The sequence below is a fragment of the Thalassophryne amazonica genome, chromosome 3, assembly GCF_902500255.1.
Source record: "Thalassophryne amazonica chromosome 3, fThaAma1.1, whole genome shotgun sequence".
Classification (NCBI taxonomy): Eukaryota; Metazoa; Chordata; class Actinopteri; order Batrachoidiformes; family Batrachoididae; genus Thalassophryne; species Thalassophryne amazonica.
In genome coordinates this window covers 103,630,372-103,652,690 of record NC_047105.1, presented here as the reverse complement: position 1 = coordinate 103,652,690, position 22,319 = coordinate 103,630,372, and the positions used below count along the sequence as shown (strand labels likewise).

Below are 22,319 nucleotides of genomic sequence, written 5' to 3'. Positions count from 1 at the left end.
TAAAATTATTTTATTCTTTTCTTTTATATAATTAATTTACAATAACCCCCTTCTGTTCTCTTATTTTTTTACGTGTAAAGATGTTTCAGGATTTTGTATAGTACCCATTTTTTTGTATTTGATTAATCATTATATATATATATATATATATATATATATATATATATATATATATATATGTGTGTGTGTGTGTGTGTGTGTGTGTGTGTGTGTGTGTGTGTGTGTGTCCTTTATTTAACCAGGTAAAAGCCTCATTGAGATTAAAAATCTTTTTTCCAAGAGTGACTTGGCCAAGAAGGCAACATGGACACAGATAACATACACACACACAAAAAAAATATATATATACAAAATGTATAGAAATATATGTATGCACATACTACCCACACATACCACACACACACACACACACACACACACACACACACACACACACACACACACACACACACACACAGTTCAATAAATAAAATAAAAATCACAACATCCAGCCAGCAAAGTATACAGGTACAGTTACTAAAATGCCATGTATTAATAATAAAATAAAAGTAAAGTTTTAAAGAAAAAGTAATATTAACAGTAATAGTCTAACACTAGAAAGTAAAGGTAAATATTTCAAATGAAAATTGTGACCATTACTATTAGGGTTTTTAAAATGTGCAGATAATTATTACTGAAATAATCTAAATTCATTAATTTCACTCCTAACCACAGCACAGCTCGGCAAAGAAGATGCTCTGAAAACCCGAGCAGTCATTTAGGGATTCCATCATCTACAGTCCATAACATAATCAGAAGATTCACAGAATCTGGAGAACTTTCTACACGTAAGCGGCAAGGCCAAAAACCAACATTGATTGCCCGTGACCTTCAGTCCCTCAGGCGGCACTGCATTAAAAACCGACATCATTGTGTAAAGGATCTTACCGTGTGGGCTCAGGAACACTTCAGAAATCATTGTGGGCCCGAGCTCATTTGAAATGGACAGACGCAAAGTGGAAAAGTGTGTTGTGGTGTGATGAGTCCACGTTTTGAATTGTTTTTGGAAATCATGGACGTCGTGTCCTCTGGACAAAAGAGGAAAAACAACATCCAGATTGTTACCAGCGCAAAGTTCAAAAGCCAGCATCTGTGATGGTATGGGGGTGTGTTAGTGCCCATGGCATGGGCAACTTACACATTTGTGATGGCACCATCAATGCTGAAAGGTACATGCAGGTTTAGGAGCAACACATGCTGCCATCCAAGCAACGTCTTTTTCAGGGACGTCCCTGCTTATTTCAGCAAGACAATGCCAAGCTACATTCTGCATGTGCTACAACAGCTTGGCTTCATAGTAAAAGAGTGCGAGTACTAGACTGGCCTGCCTGCAGTCCAGACCTGTCGCCCATTGAAAATGTGTGGTGCATTATGAAGCACAAAATATGACACAGGAGACCCCAGACTGTTGAACAACTGAAGTTGTACGTCAAGCAAGTTTGGGAAAGAATTCCACCTACAAAGCTTCAGCAATTAGTGTCCTCAGTTCCCAAACGCTTATTGAGTGTTGTTAGAAGGAAAGGTGATGTAACACAGTGGTAAACATACCACTGTCCCAGCTTTTTTGAAACGTGTTGCAGGCATCCATTTCAAAATGAGCAAATATTTGCACAAAAACAATAAAGTTTATCAGTTTGAACATTAAATATCTTGTCTTTGTGGTATATTCAATTGAATATAGGTTGACGAGGATTTGCAAATCATTGTATTCTGTTTTTATTTACATTTTACACAACGTCCCAACTTCATTGGAATTGGAGTTGTAATATATAAAGCTGACTGTGTGTATGTGTGTGTGTGTTTGCTATGGCAACTGGGGCACCAAGGGGGAGGTCACTGGGGCCCTTAGGTTAAAAGCGCACACACAGACACACACGCACACACAGTCAGCCTGATATATTTGATCACGACCTGCACTAGAGCCCTTATTTTCGCAGTTCACATGGTACTCAGGTCAGGTGGAAAGCGTCACACTTTAATTACTATGTAGTAGCTGCTGGCTAGGGTGCACTTTAATTACAATCTGAACGGGCCAGAGCCACGTGTGAGTTCAAGTGCACGTTTTTTTTGTTTTTTTTTTTGTTTTTTTTATTAAAATGTGCCTGCTGTGAACGGCATGCCAGAGCATTGCAGTGATATGACATGTTATCACATTTTATCATCATTCACTTGAGTCTCATGAACGTCACAAATTGCTCTATGAAAGTTAATGACAACATACCCACAATGCAATGCAACTTACTACACCTTAACTAAAGTGACATAATATATACAATGACATGGCTAAAATTCATCTGTGTTACCTGTGCGTAGAACGGGTAACTCAGCTAGTTATTATTATTATTATTATTATTATTATTATTATTATTGTTGTTGTTATCATTATTATTATTATATTTCTAAGATATTGAAATAAAATTAACTTGTTCCACATCTCAGATACTTGACTGTCCTATTTCCTCTCGTTAGTTCTATTCAGCTTAATTTATATAAAACCGAATCTGTAGAATCATGTTAGAAATACAGTAAGTCTCGTTTTATTTTGAAAAACAGGAGTGAACTCGGCTTCGCGCCCTGTGCGTCACGCGCTTGCTTTTCAACCAGCAGTCTGTGTGCGGATAAGTTCTACATCCTGCCTCTGTCCGTTCGAGCAGAAAACATCAAGTCATACACACTTTGACTGTTTGAACATTTGCGACCTTTAACGTAACGAAACAGGTAAGATTGTGACGTTTTGCCGAAGGTGACCTGTGTTTGTTGAGTTGAAGCTAGCATGCTAAGTCGTTGCTGTGTGGTGTTTGTGGTTTTTAGCGTCGTCATGTGCGGACGGACTGCGTGCACGCTGGCTCCCGACGAGGTGAGCCGAGCCTGCTGCTACAGGGACCGGGGAGGACAGCGGAGGCGGCCCGGCTGGAGGGACGGAGATGCAGACAAGTACCGACCCTCTTACAACAAGAGTCCTCAGTCCATGAGCCCCGTGCTGCTCTCACAGAGACACTTCGACAAGGTAACGAGCACATTCATCACACTGGGTTACTGATGGTAAAACTTTTCATGAAAAAGTCAACTGGATAAACTGTTTGGTTATTTAACCCTCTGGGGTCCGAGGGCATTTTTTGGACGGTTCACTCGCCTGGCATAAATGTTTTATTATTACTGTTAACAGCTCTCCCTGCGTCCCACAATCAAGTTTTATGTCTCTTTTTTCAGGACAACATGTGCTTTCAGAATATATATGTTTTTGTTGTGTTTTATAAGTGTAATAAAGGTTTACAATCAAAAATAGGCAAGGAAAAAATAAAGCGAAAAATAATTTTCCACACATTTATTCAAAACACACAGCAAATTATAATAAACAACTGTTTTGACACTTTATAAAGGTAATTTGAGGTCTTATGTGAAAGACTGTACAGCAATAAGGTTCAAACAGTAAACACAAATGCACATTTTGAACAATATATACAAAATGGTCTATGCGTTTTGTTGTCCACTGATATGGTAAACAGTGCTTTATGCTGAGAAAGCAACAGAGTTATCCAGTAACATTCACATGCAAACTAGTGGAGCAATCCTGATAGTTACACACTCTGTTTGAGCACGTGAGATTGTCATCACAGGCTCTCCCTGTGCTCCTGCTTTCACTGATCACTGTGCGTAATGGCACAGGGCACGCTGAGTATGTACTAATAGTATGCACTCATTGGAGCACCCAGGGGGCTATTCAAACGGTCCAACTAACATATCACTCCTGAAAACAATCTTTGGCTTTTCACCTGCCCTATGATTGGATTTTGAAAAACCATGTGACAGTGAACCAATTCCAATTGGACAGTCACATTACGCATGTCATCACACAGCTTCTATGAGGAGTACGAAGATGGCCCATGGCTGGCTCGAAAGTCCGCAGAGTTAACTTTTCAGCAAAAAAAAAGTAAGTTTCTATCTCATATCATTCAAAAGATATTTATAATTTAGTAAAGTTTGGTCTTAGCCGTCATATACGACGGCATCGGCCCCAGAGGGTTAAAATAAGTACCGGGTACTTAAAATGCGTTGTATTTATGTGGGCCACATTTCTTTATTTATTATACTTATTAGTCTACCTATTTTTATTTTATTCAAAATGGCTATTGAATAAAATGTTCCTTTTGTCATATTATGGCATACAGTAACACTGTGATCATACAGCATCCAATGGGTTGCCGCGGAGCCACGTCACTCCCGGCAAAGTGGCCAATCCAAAGGTGAGAATTCGTACCTCTGCGACTGGCTGCCTGATGAAAACAAGATGGTTTTGCTTCCAACAGCCGCTGGTAGCTCTCACTGCCTGGAACGACGAGATGTATAGAGGGTTTTGTGTGACGTATCGGTCACGTGATTTTGCGCCCCGTGGCCATTGTGGATTATGACGCGGTGGCCGCTGTAATATGCTACGTGCATTTTGCGAACAATTGCAGAAGCTGCAACAATGGTCAACTTTTGTGCTGCCGTCATGCCTCCGTTAGCAGTCTGCAGCGAGTTGACTCCGCGCACACACACACACCAACAGCTTCTCCGGTAAACTGCGCATTTTAGACAACTTTGAACAAGACGGCCACTGTTTTAATCAGCCGTCTTATCCAAGTTTGGACATTCAAATGACGGCAGAACGGCTTGCTGCCTAAAACTATGAATTGAGAGAAAAATAAAGACTTAAATAAAAATAAACGACTTGTCGACTGCTAAATTAGTTGTCGATGGTTTCATTAGTCAACGTTGTTGTGACTAGTCGACTCGTTGTGGCAGCCCTATATATTAATAATAATAGCAACAACAACAATAATAGTAATAATAACTAATAATGTTACAATACAATTTTAGAGAAACAGACAAAAAGAAACAACACAAAAGATAAAACCAACTAACGGTGAACATAAATATAGAAATAAATAGCTGTTTTCTGTGAACACCTCATGGCTCTTACACCTCCACTTCATCCCTGTTTTATTTAAGTTTAATGACAATTTGTTTTGGTCAAACCACATCTAAGCTGTGTTTTTACACAAGAAAAAAATAAAATGCAGTAAATTGCACATTTGTGTCTTTTTTCATGAAAATAACTTATTAGACGACATATTACACATATCAGGCCTTCAAAAAAGGTTTGTGGACTCTTGCTGTAATATGTTGTCAGTGGTTGAGATAGTTTCTATAGGCATCTAAAAATGCTCATAATCGGGTGAAACCTGATGGAAATCTCTTTGGTAATTATGGAATCACCGGCCTTGGAGGATGTTCATTCAGTTGTTTAATTTTGTAGAAAAAAAGCAGATCACAGACATGACACAAAACTAAAGTCATTTCAAATGGCAACTTTCTGGCTTTAAGAAACATTATAAGAAATCTCGAAAAATAATTGTGGTAGTCAGTAACGGTTACTTTTTTAGACCAAGCAGAGGAAAAAATATAGACTCACTCAATTCTGAGGAATAAATTGGGAATCACCCTGTGAATTTTCATCCCCAAAACTAACACCTGCATCAAATCAGATCTGCTCGTTAGTCTGCATCCAAAAAGGAGTGATCACACCTTAGAGAGCTGTTGCACCAAGTGGACTGACATGAATCATGGCTCCAACATGAGAGATGTCAATTGAAACAAAGGAGAGGATTATCAAACTCTTAAAAGAGGGTAAATCATCACGCAATGTTGCAAAAGATGTTGGTTGTTCACAGACAGCTGTGTCTAAACTCTGGCCAGAAAGTTGCCATTTGAAATGACTTTAGTTTTGTGTCATGTCTGTGATCTGCTTTTTTTCTACAAAATTAAACAACTGAATGAACATCCTCCGAGGCCGGTGATTCCATAATTTTTGCCAGGGGTTGTATGTGCAAAATGAAACAAAACACTACTCCAGGTATGTTTTGATAGATAGATACTTTATTGATCCCAAAGAGAAATTCAAGTTTTTGACTAGAATATAACATAACTTTGTTACAAGGCCTTTTAATAACTAAGAAATAATGGCAAAACTCACATGTAAGTAAAAAATAAAAAACGATTAATTGAAAAAAATAATCAACCAATTAATCGATTACTAAAATAATTGTCAGTTGCAGCCCTAGTTTGTTTTACGAGTGAGAGCATTTTACCGATTAAATGTGAATATGCCAGTTTTGAGTTTCTCAGTGCGCATGCGTTTTCAAAACGGGTGACAGTGTTACTTTGTGCACAGCAGAACAACGTTGTCAGTTGCTTTAGGCCCTAATTTTGTATTTTATTGCCTGTACAACCAGCAACACAGCACCCTTTTGGTGCATTTACCAGAATGGAACCGATCAAAATACCACAGAAGACAAAGAATTTTTACTTGACAGTTTGAAGTGAGTTTTCTTTGTTTCAGAGGGGTTCAAACCCATTAAAATTCACTACAATATAAAATTTGACTTGCTCGTTTAAAAATGTTCTGGGGGAGATCCCCAGACCCCCCCAGAATCAAGACTACACCCCTCTCCCCACCACCGTTTTACTCGTATGTACCTTTCTGTTCAGGTTTTGCATTCTTTTTATGCTTTCTCTCTCTATCCTTAGAGGCTATTTAGAATAGATTTGTATACTGTATAATGTGTTTATTGTATTTATTGAGGAAAAAAAAAGAGTGTGTGCCCCCACTACACCACATTTTAGGAAATTGCTGGCATTGATTTTTGCCAGGAAAAAATTTAGTCAGATGAAAATTTATTGCTTTAACCCATGCAATAGCTCCAAAGCTCCTGCCAAAACTAGGAAAACTCATAAGTGAGTAAAGGTTGAGCAAGTTGATGCATTTATGTGCAATTAATTGTTCCATTTGAATTGATACTGAAAATCGTTATTTTTGAGGTCTTTGAATTGTCATTTCTTTTACGGTGTAGTTTTCTGAACCACATTGTATGTTTTTTGGATTAAATGCCAGTAGCACAATACAAGTTGTGTGAAAAGACTGGGGTGGAAAAACTGACCTGACCCAACAAAACAATTTTTTTGGGGGGGGGGTAAATAGACCTGAAAATGGACCAGAATGCATCTGAGATCTCCCCCAGACCCCCGCCAGGGGCTTTAGTGCCTTTGGCCCTTGCCAAAAGTTTTTATTTTCTATGGCCCACTTTCATCACTGATCACAATTTATGTTTAATGTCAAATACAAATAAACACAATCATCTCTGTTAATTGGCTCACTATGATACAGTTAATGCATTAACTATCATAGTGAGCCTTAGAACTTTTCAGCCTACCCTCGTATTTGAACACCCTGCAATTTTGCAAGTTCTCCTACTTAGAAATCATCGAGGGGTCTGAAATTTTCACCTTAGGTGCATGCATGTCCACTGTGAGAGACATAATCTAAAAAAAAAAATCCGGAAATCACAATGTATGATTTTTGTAAAAATTTATTTGTATGTTACTGCTGCAAATAAGTATTTGAACACCTGTGAAAATCAGTGTTAATATTTGGTACAGTAGTCTTTGTTTCCAATTACAGAGGTCAAGTGTTTCCTGTAGTTTTTCACCAGGTTTACACACACTGCAGCTGGGATTTTGGTCCACTCCTCCATACAGATCTTCTCCAAATTTTTCAGGTTTGGAGTTTCAGCTCCCTCCAAAGATTTTCTATTGAGTTCAGGTCTGGAGACTGGCCAGGCCACTCCAGGACCTTAAAATGCTTCTTACAGAGCCCCTCCTTAGTTGCCCTGGCTGTGTGTTTGGGGCCATTGTCATGCTGGAAGACCCAGCCATGACCCATCTTCAATGCTCTTATTGAGGAAAGGAGGTTGTTTGCCAGTATCTCGCAATACATGACCCCATCCATCCTTTCTTCAGTACAGTGCAGTCGTCCTGTCCCCTTTGCAGAAGAGCACCCCCAGAGTATGATGTTTCCACCCCCATGCGTCACGGTTGGGATGGTTTTCTTGGGGTTGTTCTCATCCTCTAAACATGGTAAGTGGAGTTGATTCCAAAAAGCTCTATTGTGGTCTCATCTGACCACATTACCTTCCCCCATGCCTCATCTGGATCATCCAGATGGTCACTGGTGAACTTCAAATGGGCCTGGACATGTACTTGCTTGAGCAGGGGGACTTTTGCTGCCCTGCAGGATTTTAAACCATGACAGCATCATGTGTTACTAATGTAATCTTTGTGACTGTGGTCCCAGCTCTTTTCAGGTCATTGACCAGGTCCTCCTGTGTAGTTCTGAGCTTTCTCAGAATCATCCTTACCCCTCAAAGTGAGATCTTGCATGGAATCCCAGACCGAGGGAGATTGACAGTCATCTTGTGTTTCTTCCACTTTCTAGTAAATAATAACAGTTGTTATCTGTTTGTTGTGATTTGGCGCTATATAAAAAAATTGATTGATTGATTGATTGATCTTCTGCCAAGCTGCTTGGCTGTTGTCCTGTAGTCCATCCCAGCCTTGTGCAGGTCTGCAGTTTTGTCCCTGGTGTCCTTAGACAGCTCTTTGGTCTTGGCTATGGTGGACAGGTTGGAGTGTGATTGAATGTGTAAACAGGTATCTTTTATACAGGTAGCAAGTTCAAACAGGTGCAATTAATACAGGTAAAGAGTGCAGAATAAGAGGGCTTCTGTGTCTGTGAGAGCCAGAATTCTTGTTGGTTGGTAGGTGTTCAAATACTTATTTGCAGCAGTAACATACAAATAAATTATTAAAAATCATACATTATGACTTCCGGATTTTTTTTTTTTTTAAGATTGTCTCTTACAGCGTGACCTGGGTCTTCCCTGGGTCCTCCTCCCAATGGGACGTGCCCGGAACACCTCTCCAGCGAGGCGTCCAGGGGGTATCCGGAAAAGATGCCCGAGCCACCTCAACTGACTCCTTTCGACGTGGAGGAGCAGCGGCTCGACTCCGAGCTCCTCCCGAGTGACCGAGCTCCTCACCCTATCTCTAAGGGAGCGCCCAGCCACCCTGCGGAGGAAACTTATCTCGACCGCTTGTACTCGCGATCTTGTTCTTTCGGTCATGAGCCAAATCTCATGACCATAGGTGAGGGTCGGAACGTAGATCGATCGGTAAATCGAGAGCTTTGCCCCCCTACTCAGCTCTCTCTTCACAATGGTCCGATACAGTGACCGCATCACTGCAGATGCTGCACCGATCCGTCTATCAATCTCACGCTCCATCCGTCCCTCACTCGTGAACAAGACCCCGAGATACTTAAACTCCTCCACTTGAGGCAAGGACACTCCACCGACCTGAAGAGGGCAATGCACCTTTTTCCGGTCGAGAACCATGGCCGCGGATTTGGAGGTGCTGATTCTCATCCCAAACGCTTCACACTCGGCTGCAAACCGCCTCAGTGCACGCTGAAGGTCCTGATTTGACGAAGCCAACAGAACCACATCGTCCGCAAACAGCAGAGATGAGATTCTGTGGTTCCCAAACCAGACCTCCTCTACACCCTGGCTGCACCTAGAAATTCTGTCCATAAAAATAATGAACAGAACCGGTGACAAAGGGCAGCCCTGGCGGAGGCCAACGTGCACTGGAAACAGGTTTGACTTACTACCAGCAATGCGAACCAAGCTCCTGCTGCGGTCGTACAGGGACCGGATAGCCCTTAGCAAAGGACCCCGTACTCCCGGAGCACTCCCCACAGGGTGCCCCGAGGGACACGGTCGAACGCCTTCTCCAGATCCACAAAACATGTGGACTGGTTGGGTGAACTCCCATGAACCCTCAAGCACCCGATGTAGCGTGTAGAGCTGGTCCAGTGTGCCGCAACCAGGACGAAAACCACACTGCTCCTCCTGGACCCGAGGTTTGACCATCGGTCGAATTCTCCTCTCCAGTACTCTGGAATAGACCTAGGAGCTGGGGGAGGTGTGTGTGGATCAGGAGGTCTGGGCGGCTTTGCTTGAGCTGCTGCCCCCGCGACCCAACTCCGGATAAAGCGGAAGAAAATGGATGGATGGATGTCTCTTACAGTGGACATGCACCTAAGATGAAAATTTCAGACCCCTCCATGATTTCTAAGTGGGAGAACTTGCAAAATCGCAGGGTGTTCAAATACTTATTTTCCTCACTGTATGTTGCATTAAATGTTCTAATAGCTTGTTTTGATTATTGCAGAATGCTGCTGTGGATGAGTGCGTGCTGGCTTCAATGCGCTGGGGCCTGGTGCCATCCTGGTTCAAGGAGAACGATCCAAGCAAGATGCAGTACAGCACAAGCAACTGCCGCAGTGACAGTCTGCTGGGGAAGAAATCTTATAAGGTGCGTATTAGCACTGTGACAATACACTTATCTCTCAATATGATGCACATCACCACACATAAGAAAAGTGACTCTGCAAGTGTCGCATTTTGATATTACTGTACCCTCACCCCAGGGTACCCACGTGCAGGATTCTCTCTGATCACTTTGATGTCTCTCCAAAGGGCGCTCTACTTAAAGGACAGCGCTGTGTGGTTCTGGCTGATGGTTTTTATGAGTGGAGGAGGCAGGGGAAGGACAAGCAGCCATTCTTCATCTACTTTCCGCAGGCTGAGAGGAAAGCAGATCGGGATCACGTGATGACTTCAGTTCCTAATAAAGAGAATCCTGGGACTGTTTGCCCTCCAGACGTGACACCCCCTGAACTGTCAGAGGTTGGTACTGGACTTTTTGTAATAGAAATGTTGAGAGAATGCTGCTCTGGCAGAAATGAACCTGATGCTTAAATTTCCTGTGGAGGAGCAGGACTAAAGCTGTAATGTCCACAGGCATTCCTTCAGCCTACAAACATGCAATATTGTCTGGACTAATTTTAATAATCGTGCTCCACTGGTTTCAGAAAGTAAGACTGTTTCATATTTTTTTTTTATTATTGTTTTAACTTTGGTATGACACCATTTTGTGGGACTAGGAAGAATCACTGAGTGAATGGACTGGATGGAAGTTGTTGACTATGGCTGGACTTTTTGACTGCTGGACGCCTCCATATGGGGGAGAAGCCCTTTATACCTACAGCGTGGTAACTGTTGCTGCTTCACCAAACCTGCAAAGTATCCATGACAGGTACAGCTAGCCGACAGTCAAACATGCTGTTCTTTCATCTGTTTGAAATCCAAGATTACTGTGTTTGTACTGTAATTTAGGATGCCAGCAGTTCTGGATGGAGAGGATGAAGTGAGAAGATGGCTTGATTTTGGTGAGGTGAAGTCTTTAGCTGCCCTGGAGCTGCTGCAGTCTAAAAACATCTTGACTTTCCACCCCGTCTCTACGCTAGTCAATAATTCACGTAACAACTCTCCAGAATGCCTGCAGCTGGTGGATCTTCAGAAAAAGGTATCATTCCAGTAAAATTATGAAAATGAGTGTCCTCTGAAAAATACTATTAGCATATGAATCTGACCCTTGACCTCTAGGATCCCAAGTCCACAGGCAGCAGTAAGATGATGATGAGCTGGCTGAGCAGTACAGCTTCCAAGAGGAAGGAGAGTAAAGAAGAGAGCACAGTGGAGACTCAGTCCAAGCCTGCAGGACCACTTCAGCAGGGAGCCAAGAAGAAACCAAGAATCAACTGAAGAGACTGCATTTCTGCAAAAGACTTGTTTTTCAAAAATGGTTAAATGTTCAGCTTGTTCCTCAACTTATTTCAATTGCAACAGAATGATTGAAAGGAGACTGTATTTTAAAAGTAAAAAAAACAAACAAACATGCTTTAAGATTTTATTACCATTATTACTTGAAAGGCAATTTTGAAAATGTAGATACTACGCATTTATCATTAATGATGAATGCTAATGCTTCCCTGCCCCCCACATTTATGTTTAAAGTTACAGTATGTTTCTTACCTGGAAATCTATGGTGCATTTCCAAAAACTTTAACATAACATGAACAGAGTTAAATATCTGATCTGTTAAAAGAAATACCAAGCACAGCTTTTTGCCAACACGAGTATGTGGCAGTCATACGGAGATTTACAACATAGCATTTGCCTTCATCACAAAATGATTGAAAGATTTGCAGCTCCAGTCTTGCTAAGGTTACCAGTAAAAAGTGTACTTACTAATTGTAATTATACATGATTTGTTACATCCCAACATTAAATCCTGTCAAAATAATTAATGGAAAAATGTCAGTTTCATATTGCAATCCAATTGAAGTTTGTCTCCATAATGTGATGTTTAAAGAGGTGTTCATTAAAGGAAGAAAGTCTTTTCATGGTTCCACCTTAAAATTGGAATATAATATATACCTTACGGAATTTTCACGGAACTGAACTTTGATTTTTATACCAATTAAGAATCAGCAGGCAGCATATTCAAATCCACACATGCATGTCTCACTGAAGTCTATTTTATTTTTAAGACTGACAAGGTAAAGTGAATTTATAAGCCAAAGTCACAACACAAATGAGTAAAATGCTTTTTTTTTTTTTTTTTTTTTTTACTTCAACAGTGGTGGGCAAAAAAAAAAAAGTTAAGGAAACCCACTCCTGAAGAAATATTAAAAAAAAAAAAAAATATCTCAGCAACACAAACATGAAAAGAGCTAGTTGCTTAGGCGGACCACATTAACATTCCAGATAAAAGCAGAAAACCTGGACATGAAGCAGCAAAATGAGATGAGCCCAAACCACTACTGGAGTGGAAAAGAATGTAGGAAACACTGAATTTGTAAGCATCCTACAAGTAAATACCATCATGTTTCCTTTCAGGTGTTCTTTGGGCAAGGAGACTGTTTGTAGAAAGCACACGTTCTGTATACATAATGTGATTGCACCATGTCTGTGTGTGTGTCGTAGTATATTTGCTTGTATGTTGGCATTAGGGATAACACGGTGGGGCCTTGGAAAGGGAATTATAGACAAGGCAAGATGGGGTAGGGAGGGCAGTGAAGCCCCCCGTAGGTCTTCAGAGTCCTCAGCAACTGCAGGTCTCTGCTGATTGCTTGGCTCGCTCATTCCTGTCCAGTTTGATTGGCTCAGGAAACTCATTGTACAGCTCCACTTCAGTCTCCTAAAAGCAGAACACACAGCAGCTTAGCCTGTGGCTCCTTCTGCAACAGACCTATCCAAAAGGCCAGTTACTATATCAAAACTGGGCCCAAATGTGAGACTTTTCACCTGCTTTAGAGCATTTCGTGCAATAGTCTGAAAGGCCTGCTCCACGTTAATGGCTTCCTTTGCACTGGTTTCAAAATACGGGATGTTGTTCTTGCTCTGACACCAAGCCTGCGCTCTCTTGGTTGTTACCTGAAAGAGAAAGGTGATGATAAAGCCAAACAATACATTTTGTTGGATGGATTTAGTGAGGTGAGGTGCCGCGGCCAGGATTACTAAATTCATGCCGTTGACAGGAACCAGCCTGACTCCTCATTATGAGATGTAATGGTGCTGTGGCAGGCAATCATTTGCTTGACTTAAAGATGACATAGCATTGAAGCATTCCGAACAAAGTTAATGTTAAAAGAATGATAAAATCAGTAACGTTCACAGGTATTCTGTAACAGGAGACTGATAGAATTAACCATGGCACTGCCTTAATCCCCTGACAATCTATTAAAGCTACCATATTTTATTCCTGCAATGGCTCAACAAAAAGTCCCACTGCAATCTTAGATGTTTGCATGTGTGATATTATTACAACAAATATATTTGGCAATGTGTAATATTAACGTAGTTTGTTCATGAACCTAAATAGAATAGAATTAAGCCTTTGTTACACACACATATACATATACACACACACACTAGTGTTCAGTAGATTCTCACAAATCCAACAAGACCAAGCATTCATGATATGCACACTCTTAAGGCTATGAAATTGGGCTATTAGTAAAAAAAAAAAGTAGAAAGGGGGGTGTTCACAATAATAGTAGTGTGGCATTCAGTCAGTGAGTTCATCAATTTTGTGGAACAAACAGGTGTGAATCAGGTGTCCCCTATGTAAGGATGAAGCCAGCACCTGTTGAACATGCTTTTCTCTTTGAAAGCCTGAAGAAAATGGGACGTTCAAGACATTGTTCAGAAGAACAGCGTAGTTTGATTAAAACGTTGATTGGAGAGGGGAAAACTTACACGCAGGTGCAAAAAATTATAGGCTGTTCGTCTACAATGAATTCCAGTGCTTTAAAATGGTCAAAAATCCAGAGTTTTCCCCTCTCTCGAATTTGTAAAGTTATTAATTCTGAAGTCATTAATTCTGACCGAAATCTGCGCAGCTGTTTGGAGCATTTAACTTTTAATCCCACAAAACAGAGGATATTATTATTATTTCCTTTACCTGATGGACAACTTCAGTTTAAGCACCGGCTGGTGCTCACACCAGAAAACGATTGCGTAAAACTCAGGTGTGGAACAGAAGACGATTCTCATTTCTTTCCCCGTAATAAGACAAGAATCCCAGTTCGTGACTTAATCCACAAAAGGTGACTCACAATTGACATTGTTAAATGGCTTTGAGAGGGGTTAATGAAGAAATTGCAGACTCGCCCCTTCTGAAAACCAGCGAACAGCGGGTCGAAGCACTGCTTCGTTGCTTCAAGCAGACCCGCTGCAGTCTGCAATCAACAGAGAGAAATGATAATTTTCCCGATAAACGCTCTCAAAAACAACGGCTGCTCTGGTGTCCCGAACCGAAGGACCAATAAGGAAATTGTTAATCAACAAGGCAGTGGGTCGAATAATTTCTTAACGATACTTCCAAATGCTTGCTGCGGTTCTCACGGACCTGCATGTTTGTTGTGGTAGAAATGTGCATTTTGGCTTCCGTCCATGGTGCATTCAATGTGCAGTGAGCGATGCATCAGGATTTCACCTGTAAACTGAATCGATGCACTCACGTCTCGCACGTTTGTATCTAGATACCGATTCATATCTTTTCATCTCCACATGCCTAACATACAGTAGTGTTCAGAATAATAGTAGTGCTATGTGACTAAAAAGATTAATCCAGGTTTTGAATATATTTCTTACTGTTACATGGGAAACAAGGTACCAGTAGATTCTCACAAATCTGAACTAAATCCCCATCAAATTGCACTGAATCGGGAACAGGTGAATTATATAGCCAGTATCGCAATGTGTATCATATCGCTGGTAGTGCATCGAGGAGTTTATCAAATAGTCAGTGATGAGATTCACATGCCTAACAGGAAGCAATCCCACAATCATCATGCTGTGAGGCACCAGTGCTAACCACTAACCCAATGTGCCACCCAAAAAAAATATTTTTGGAATATTTGTAACCATTTCTAATCCTAAAAAAGTCGTATACATGCCTACTGGCCACATATTTATGGAAATACACAGTTTTCATCCATATTGCGTATATAATTCATACAACATTACAAATGCTGTATGTTAGTTTAATTTAGGGTTGGTATGACACATGAAGGGAAACTAAATTAACCCGACAACTTTAGAATGACTAGTTGAAAACACAGCATTAACAGTGAACTACATGGAAACAATGTTTTTGGTTCTACTGGACTCAAGATATTTACTCAAAGTCCTGAAGTGAAGGGAGTGCTGGCTGCTTGTGGCCTGTTGGTTCTTGTTTGATTTCTGTCCTCTGTTAAACATTCTCTGCAAGGGTACCCAGTCTGTTCTTTGACAGCTGTGCGGGTACGGAACACTGCACATAAGGCCATAAAAGTACATTAAAAATAATTAATGATTTACCCTTAATCTGTAAGAAAATTCATGAGCTAGTCCTAGTTTACTATTACAACTAATTGTCCCAACCTTAGTTTATTTAAAATAAAGTAATAAAAATCAATTACACAGTCTTCGGGGTTGTCACCCAAGTATTTCTTGAATATTTTAATGTTTACCCAGAAGAATCTGCATTCAGGAAGTTTAAGGACACAGAAGAGAATGCTGTACAACACAAGCTGAAATACCACGACTTCTTTTCCATGGTATCAGACTTTGCACTGAAGCTTTGTGTGGCTGTCAGGTATTATTCGTCATCCAAAAACCGCAAATGCACACCAATCAGTGTAAGCTGTCCATGAAAATCTAACTTCATGGGAAGAAGGTCTTAAGAAGACCAGTGACAGTGCTATTTTTTTAGGCACTGAAACCTCAAATGACATGAAAATGACAAAGCTGCCATGTGAATCACGGTGCATCTGGAAAGTATTCACAGCGCTTTACTTTTTCCACATTTTATGTTACAGCCATATTCCAAAATCTAGTAAATTAATTTTTTTCCCCTCAAAATTCTATTCGCAACACCCCATAATGACAACATCAAAAAAAAATTTTTTTTTTATTTTGCTAAATAAAATGCTAGGAAATCGCATGTACACAAGTATTCACACCCTTTGCTGAATACTTTCTTGATGCACCTTTGGCAAAATTACAGACTCAGATCTTCTTGAATATGATGCCACAAGCTTGTTGCATCCATCTTTGGGCAGTTATGTCTTTGCAGTCTTTGCAGCACCTCTCAAGCTCCATCAGGGTGGTTGGGTAGCGGTGATGCACAGCCATTTTCAGATCTCTACAGACATGTTCAGTCAGATTCAGGTCTGGGCTCTGGCTGGGCCACTCAAGGACATTCACAGAGTTGTCCTGAAGCCACTCCTTTGATATCTTGGCTGTGTGCTTCAAGTCACTGTCCTGCTGAAAGATGAATAGTTGCCCAATTCTGAGGTCAAGAGCGCTCTGGAGCAGGTTTTCATCCAGGATGTCTGTCCATTGCTGCATTCATCTTTCCCTCCATCCTGACTTGTCTGTCAGTTCCTGCCGCTGAAAAACATCCCCATAGCATGACGCTGCCACCACCACCATGCTTCACTGAAGGGATGGCGCCTGGTTTCCTCTACATGACACCTGACACTCACGCCAAAGAGTTCAATCTTTGTCTCATCAGACCAGAGACTTTTGTTTCTCATGGACAGAGTCCTTCACGTGCCTTTTGGCAAACTCCAGGTGGGCTGCCATTTGCCTTTTACTAAGGAGTGGCTTCCGTCTGCCCACTCTACCATACAGGCCTGACTGGTGTTTTGCTGCAGAGATGGTTGTCCTTCTGGAAGGTTCTCCTCTCTCCACAGAGGAATGCTGGAGCTGTGACAGAGTGACCATCGGGTTCTTGTTCATCTCCTTGACTCAGGCCCTTCTCGCCTGATCACGTTTTAGACGGGTGGACAGCTCTAGGAAGAGTCCCGGTGGATCTGAACTTCTTCCATTTACAGATGATGGCAGCCACTGTGCTCATTGGGACCTTTTAAACAGCAAAAAATGTTTCTGTACTCTTCCCTAGATTTGTGCCTCAAGACAATAATGGACTGCATTTATATAGCGCTTTTCCATCTGTATCAGATGCTCAAAGCGCTTTACAATAATGCCTCACATTCACCCCAATGTCAGGGTGCTGCCATACAAGGCGCTCACTACACACCGGGAGCAATAGGGGATTAAAGGCCTTGCCCAAGGGCCCTTAGTGATTTTCCAGTCAGGCGGGGATTTGAACCCATGATCTTCTGGACTCAAGCCCAACACCTTAACCACTAATCCTGTCTCAGAGGCCTACAGACAATTCCTTTGACTTCATGCTCCGACATGCACTGTCAACTATGGGACCTTATATGTAGACAGGTGTGTGTCTTTCTAATTCATGTCCAGTCAACTGAATTTACCCCAGGTGGACTCCAATTAAGCTGTACAAACATCTTAAGTATAATCAGTGGAACATGATGCACCTGAGCTCAATTCTGAGCTTCATGGCAAAGGCTGTGAATACATATGTACATGTGAATTCTCAGTTTTGGTTTTAATCTAAATTTGCAAAAATCTAAATAAAATAAACAAAAAAGTTTCACATTGTCATTATGGGGTATTGTACACAGAATTTTGAGAAAAAAAATATTTAATCCATTTTTAAATAAGGCTGTTACATAAAATGTGAGGGAATAAGTTAAGTTGCTCTGAACACTTCCTGAATGCACTGTATGCTTGCTTAGTATTTACATGCATCCTGGGCCAAAAAAAAATCAGTGTCAAGTACAATCAAGTCCATAAGTATTTGGACAAGTTGTATTAGCATTTCATTTGAACTCCATTATATTATACAGCACAAGCAAGTCACTGCTCATCTGAGTATTTTCAGTGGTACCAAAGGATTCTCCAGAGAGACCGAGGAATAAAGACATTAGTCATTACTTTACATCACTGATTAGAAACCAAATCTCACAACCAAAACAACAAGCATGAGGAATCTGGATATTTGGGCGTCATCCTCCTGTAAAGGTTTGACATTGCCACGTATCTCTCTCAAGTGTCATCACGACTCCATAAGCTCTTCCTCAATGTTCAACCTATGAATCAGTGACGTGTCGTTAGGGGAGGCAGGTGAGGCTGTGCCTCACCTTTAAAACAAAACAAAAAATGCAAACAACAACCCTACACTTTAAGCCCCTTTTTCACACCGGCGCAAACATAGAATTGCGTATTGTGACGGCCCGTCTATGCCGAGTTAAGCAGCTCTACAGCAAGTTTTTGCTCCCTACGCAGCAGTATGCTGAGGGCTACAGACAGAGAATGCAAAAAAATTAAACCCGTTTAAACCTGACAGTGCTCTGTCATTCTCTGTCTCTTGAATGCTGACAAGAAATGGGATCTTTAAGTATGCTTGTGAGTTTAAATGTCAATATTTTCTACTGTTATTACTATTATTTTTGGGGGTAGGGGGGCACACAGCGGACTCTGAAATTTGTGATCTGTTTCATGCAGACTGTTTCATTCACACACCGATTAAATATTACTTGTTCGCTTCAGTCCAATCTATCATCGCAGTCTGAGGAACACTATATCCACATAAAGCTGCTGATTTTGGAAAACGACAAGTATACTTTCCTTAAATGCTTTTAATTCACATCGTGCCTGGAAACCTAGCGTTTTAAAACAAGTGCCTTGGTGGTTTTTCTACTCGAGGGGCATTTACTCAGAGGATGCCGGTGTCGTGCTGTGATCACATCTAGTCAGACAGAAGCGCTGTGATGATGTAAACTTTTCAAGTGCCAGTGGACCGCAATCAGGTCTGATCAAACCTGATTAAGTGCTGTGATTCTTTAAAAGCACCGTCACTGTCAATGTGATCATCAGACAACCTGATTGATCAGGTCTGATCAAAACTGAATAAGCGCTGTTACTCTTCAAAAGCGTGGCCGCTGTATGATCATCAGACACCATGATCAATCAGGTCCTGAAACGCTGTGATGACTTTTAAAGTGTGGTCGCGACAGTACGCATACATTAAACGCAAACATACACAGCTGCAAGCAAATCTACGAACGCAACGACATGATTACGCAGGAAAAACGCAGAGTACGCGCGCATTTCGGGCGTACTCTAAACACAACTACATTTGCGCCGGTGTGAAAAGGGCTTTAGTAATTGTAACAGTATTCCTGGCCAATTATAAACCAATCACTTGGACCCACCTGTCTATTCTCCAGGTCGATCTTGTTACCCAGCACCACGAAGGGGAAATTTTCTGGGTCTCGAGGGCTGGCCTGGATTAAGAACTCATCCCGCCAGCTGTCTAGAGTTTTGAAGGTGTTGGGCGCTGTCACGTCAAACACAAGGACACAGCAATCTGCTCCACGGTAGAATGCTACACCTAAGGACTGGAACCTCTCCTGGCCTGCTGTGTCCCAGATCTGGAATTCAGAATGGTATGAACAGTAAACATTCATAAAGGTATGGACAGGCTACATTTCCACCACACACCTGCTCATCACAAATGAAAGCATAAATAGTAAAAAAAAAACAAAAAAAAAAAAAAACTGTATGCCTCAAGTGTTTAGATGTTCATATTTAATAGTTTGTTGATGTGTAGTACTTGTAAACAAGCGAGCACCACAAGAGGAAACTGTAACGAGAGATCTGGTACCAGTATTTGTTTTTCACTAGGGATGGGTATTGATAAAATTTTAATCGATATTGATGCCATTATCGATTCCGCTTATTGATCCGATTCCCTTATCGATACCTCCTGTGAATTTTCTGTGTACTGAAAGTTGGCTTTACAGGTTTTCTATGTCAAAATTGGTCACTGGATCCTTGATCTCTGGACATAAATAAAATCTGTAGTTTTTGTCAAAAGCATTTCCTTTCAGATATTTTGGCATGAATGTCTCTCCATACCTTTGAGCTGAGCTCAGCTGGCTGCTGCACATCAGCGCAAGACGTCTCATGTTGGGAGGAAAAAACATTTTGATCAATTGCAGTTTGTTTGTATTACAACATTTGGAAAGAGGTGTCATTTGATTTAAACGGCGTTTCACTTTGATGTTATTAATTCCGACTGGATTCTATTGTTCTAACTTGACTCGGCAGAGAGCCGCGCAGTGTCTGGAGCTGTGTGAACAGAACGAAGGATGATTCTCGTTTCTTTCTCCCAACAAGACAGGAGTCCCAGTTAGTGACTTTAATCTGCACAAAAGTGACTCACAATTGAGATATTCAGGGATAAAAGTGGTGAAAAACAAACAAAAAATGCTGAAACCCAAAAGTACCCCCAACACCACCTGCACAAAAATGTTTGAATTCTAGAAGCTCTGAAATGCAATCTGGGACTATTCCAGACAATAAACTGCAGTGAGTGCAGCATCCATTTTGGTGATGAGAAAAAAAAAAAAAAACTTATTCAAATTCATTCCAGTAATATTCTGCTCTTACTAGGATGCAGCAGTTTTTTTTAGCTTGGCAGATAGTTCTGGAAGAAATCACTGAAGAAATTAAATTGAAAATATGGTTTGACCAAAAGAAATTGTCATTAAACTTAAATGAAACAGGGATGAAGTGGAGTTGTAAGAGTCATTCGGTGTTCACAGGAAACAGTTATTTCTATATGAATTTGTTTTCATTGTTAGTTGGTTTTATCTTTTCTATTGTTTTGTTTAATCGGGTTCTTTTTGTCTCTTTCTCTAAAATTGTATTGTAGCATTATTAGATATGAGTTATTATTACTATCATTGTTATTAATATATGTAAAAAACAATCTGACTCTTTTACGACAACGCTGAGCCATTATTATACAGAAAACAAATGCACACACATAACCTGCTGAGATGTGAACAGCTTAATGCTAACTTTAACATTGAAAACGCCATAGACATGCTAACGCGTTAGCATGGGGCCCGTTTTTAAGTTATAAAATACATCTATTAACTGTTTCAGAAGACCATAACAGGTAAGTAAAGGTAAATATTACTCAGACATATGCTCTTTAGGGTTTTAATGGGGAAAAATTAAGATCAAGGGAAATAAAACAAAGAACCAAAGCAGAAGACCGAAGCATTGCTTCACTGCTTCATTGGTTCAAAGCAAAGCCACGCCCTGCCAATGATCAACTGTTTCAGAAGACCTTAGCAGGTCGGTTTAACATAAAAAATGTAAATATTACTCACAGACATATGTTCTTTAGGGTTTTAGCAGGGAAAATTAAGATAAAGCAAAATAAAACAATGAATTATGAAGCACTGCTTCGATCTGCGAATCACTGCTTCAATTGGTTCAAGGTTCAAAGCAAAGCCGCGCTGCAGAAAAGTCGATTACAGACCCTGCTGCAGGGTCTGTAATCAATGCAGAGAAATCAGCATTTTCCTGACAAACACCCCCAAAAACAACAGCCACTGTGACGGACCAATAAGGGAATCGTTAAGCAAAAAGGTTATTGATGTCGGTGGATCGAATCCTTTCTTAACGATACCTGAAAGGAACCGGTTCTCGATACCCATCCCTATTTTTCACAACAACAAAGCACTTCTCCAGCCTATTTTAATACTGGCAAAACAATGTAACTCGTTATACTTTTGATTAAACAATGTTTTTAGTTGACTCTTTCAGCAGCACATGCACAACACAAAAACTCACAAAAAGTAAACCCCGACTCCCTTGAATGGAGACCTGATAATGTCAGCCAATTCTGTTCAGATTCAAACAACTTTATTGATCCCTAAATGGGCAATTCATATCACACCCAATTACCTCAGACAAAAATACAGCAATTAATTCACAATTATTACTAGTTGACCGCAATAATAGCACACATCAGAATTAAAAACCGCACATACATTTAATTGTTTATGCACACTAAACTTAAAAGACAGTCTGTCATCCGAATTGAGGCAATGTGAGTGTGGGGTGGCTGCAGCAGTCTCCCGAGCAGCTGTGAGCTTGGGGGAGAGGTGAAGGCCGCTGCAGCTCAGAGCCGCGTGGCCTCCGGAGGAGGGGGGAGGAGTGACAGGGAGGAGGCAGGGGGGGGTATCATGTGAGCAGGTGAGATGAGTTTGTATCAGT

General features: G+C 40.8%; 2 protein-coding genes across 3 annotated transcripts in view; one reads left to right on the top strand and one right to left on the bottom strand.

The window, feature by feature from the left end:
• Positions 1-2,618: 2,618 nt before the first annotated feature.
• hmces (5-hydroxymethylcytosine binding, ES cell specific) lies at positions 2,619-11,601 on the top strand. 2 transcript variants are annotated; one of them, XM_034167200.1, is made up of 7 exons: positions 2,619-2,757; positions 2,851-3,046; positions 10,150-10,293; positions 10,458-10,667; positions 10,925-11,076; positions 11,157-11,346; positions 11,427-11,601. In XM_034167200.1, the coding sequence occupies exons 2-7, from the start codon at positions 2,858-2,860 to the stop codon at positions 11,583-11,585; spliced, it is 1,044 nt and encodes a 347-aa protein (XP_034023091.1). In that variant the 5' UTR covers positions 2,619-2,757; positions 2,851-2,857; the 3' UTR covers positions 11,586-11,601. The 2 variants fall into 2 exon arrangements, with proteins under 2 accessions (XP_034023091.1, XP_034023092.1); XM_034167201.1 differs by having other exon boundaries at positions 11,424-11,544.
• Positions 11,602-11,721: 120 nt separating this feature from the next.
• LOC117507352 (ras-related protein rab7) overlaps positions 11,722-22,319 on the bottom strand; it is a 34,692-nt gene continuing 24,094 nt past the window's right edge. The window contains exons 4-6 of the mRNA XM_034167202.1: positions 19,457-19,675; positions 13,131-13,259; positions 11,722-13,023 (exon numbers count right to left, since the gene is read on the bottom strand). Coding sequence (XP_034023093.1) covers positions 12,928-13,023; positions 13,131-13,259; positions 19,457-19,675 — 444 coding nt within the window. The 3' untranslated portion in view covers positions 11,722-12,927. The remainder of the gene's footprint in view (positions 13,024-13,130; positions 13,260-19,456; positions 19,676-22,319) is intronic.

Coding starts and splice junctions, on each gene's coding strand:
- hmces (XM_034167200.1), top strand. CDS start 2,858: ATGTGCGGACGGACTGCGTGCACGCTGGCTCCCGACGAGGTGAGCCGA. Junction 3,047..10,149: donor CACAGAGACACTTCGACAAG/GTAACGAGCACA, acceptor TGATTATTGCAG/AATGCTGCTGTGGATGAGTG. Junction 11,347..11,426: donor TGGTGGATCTTCAGAAAAAG/GTATCATTCCAG, acceptor CTTGACCTCTAG/GATCCCAAGTCCACAGGCAG.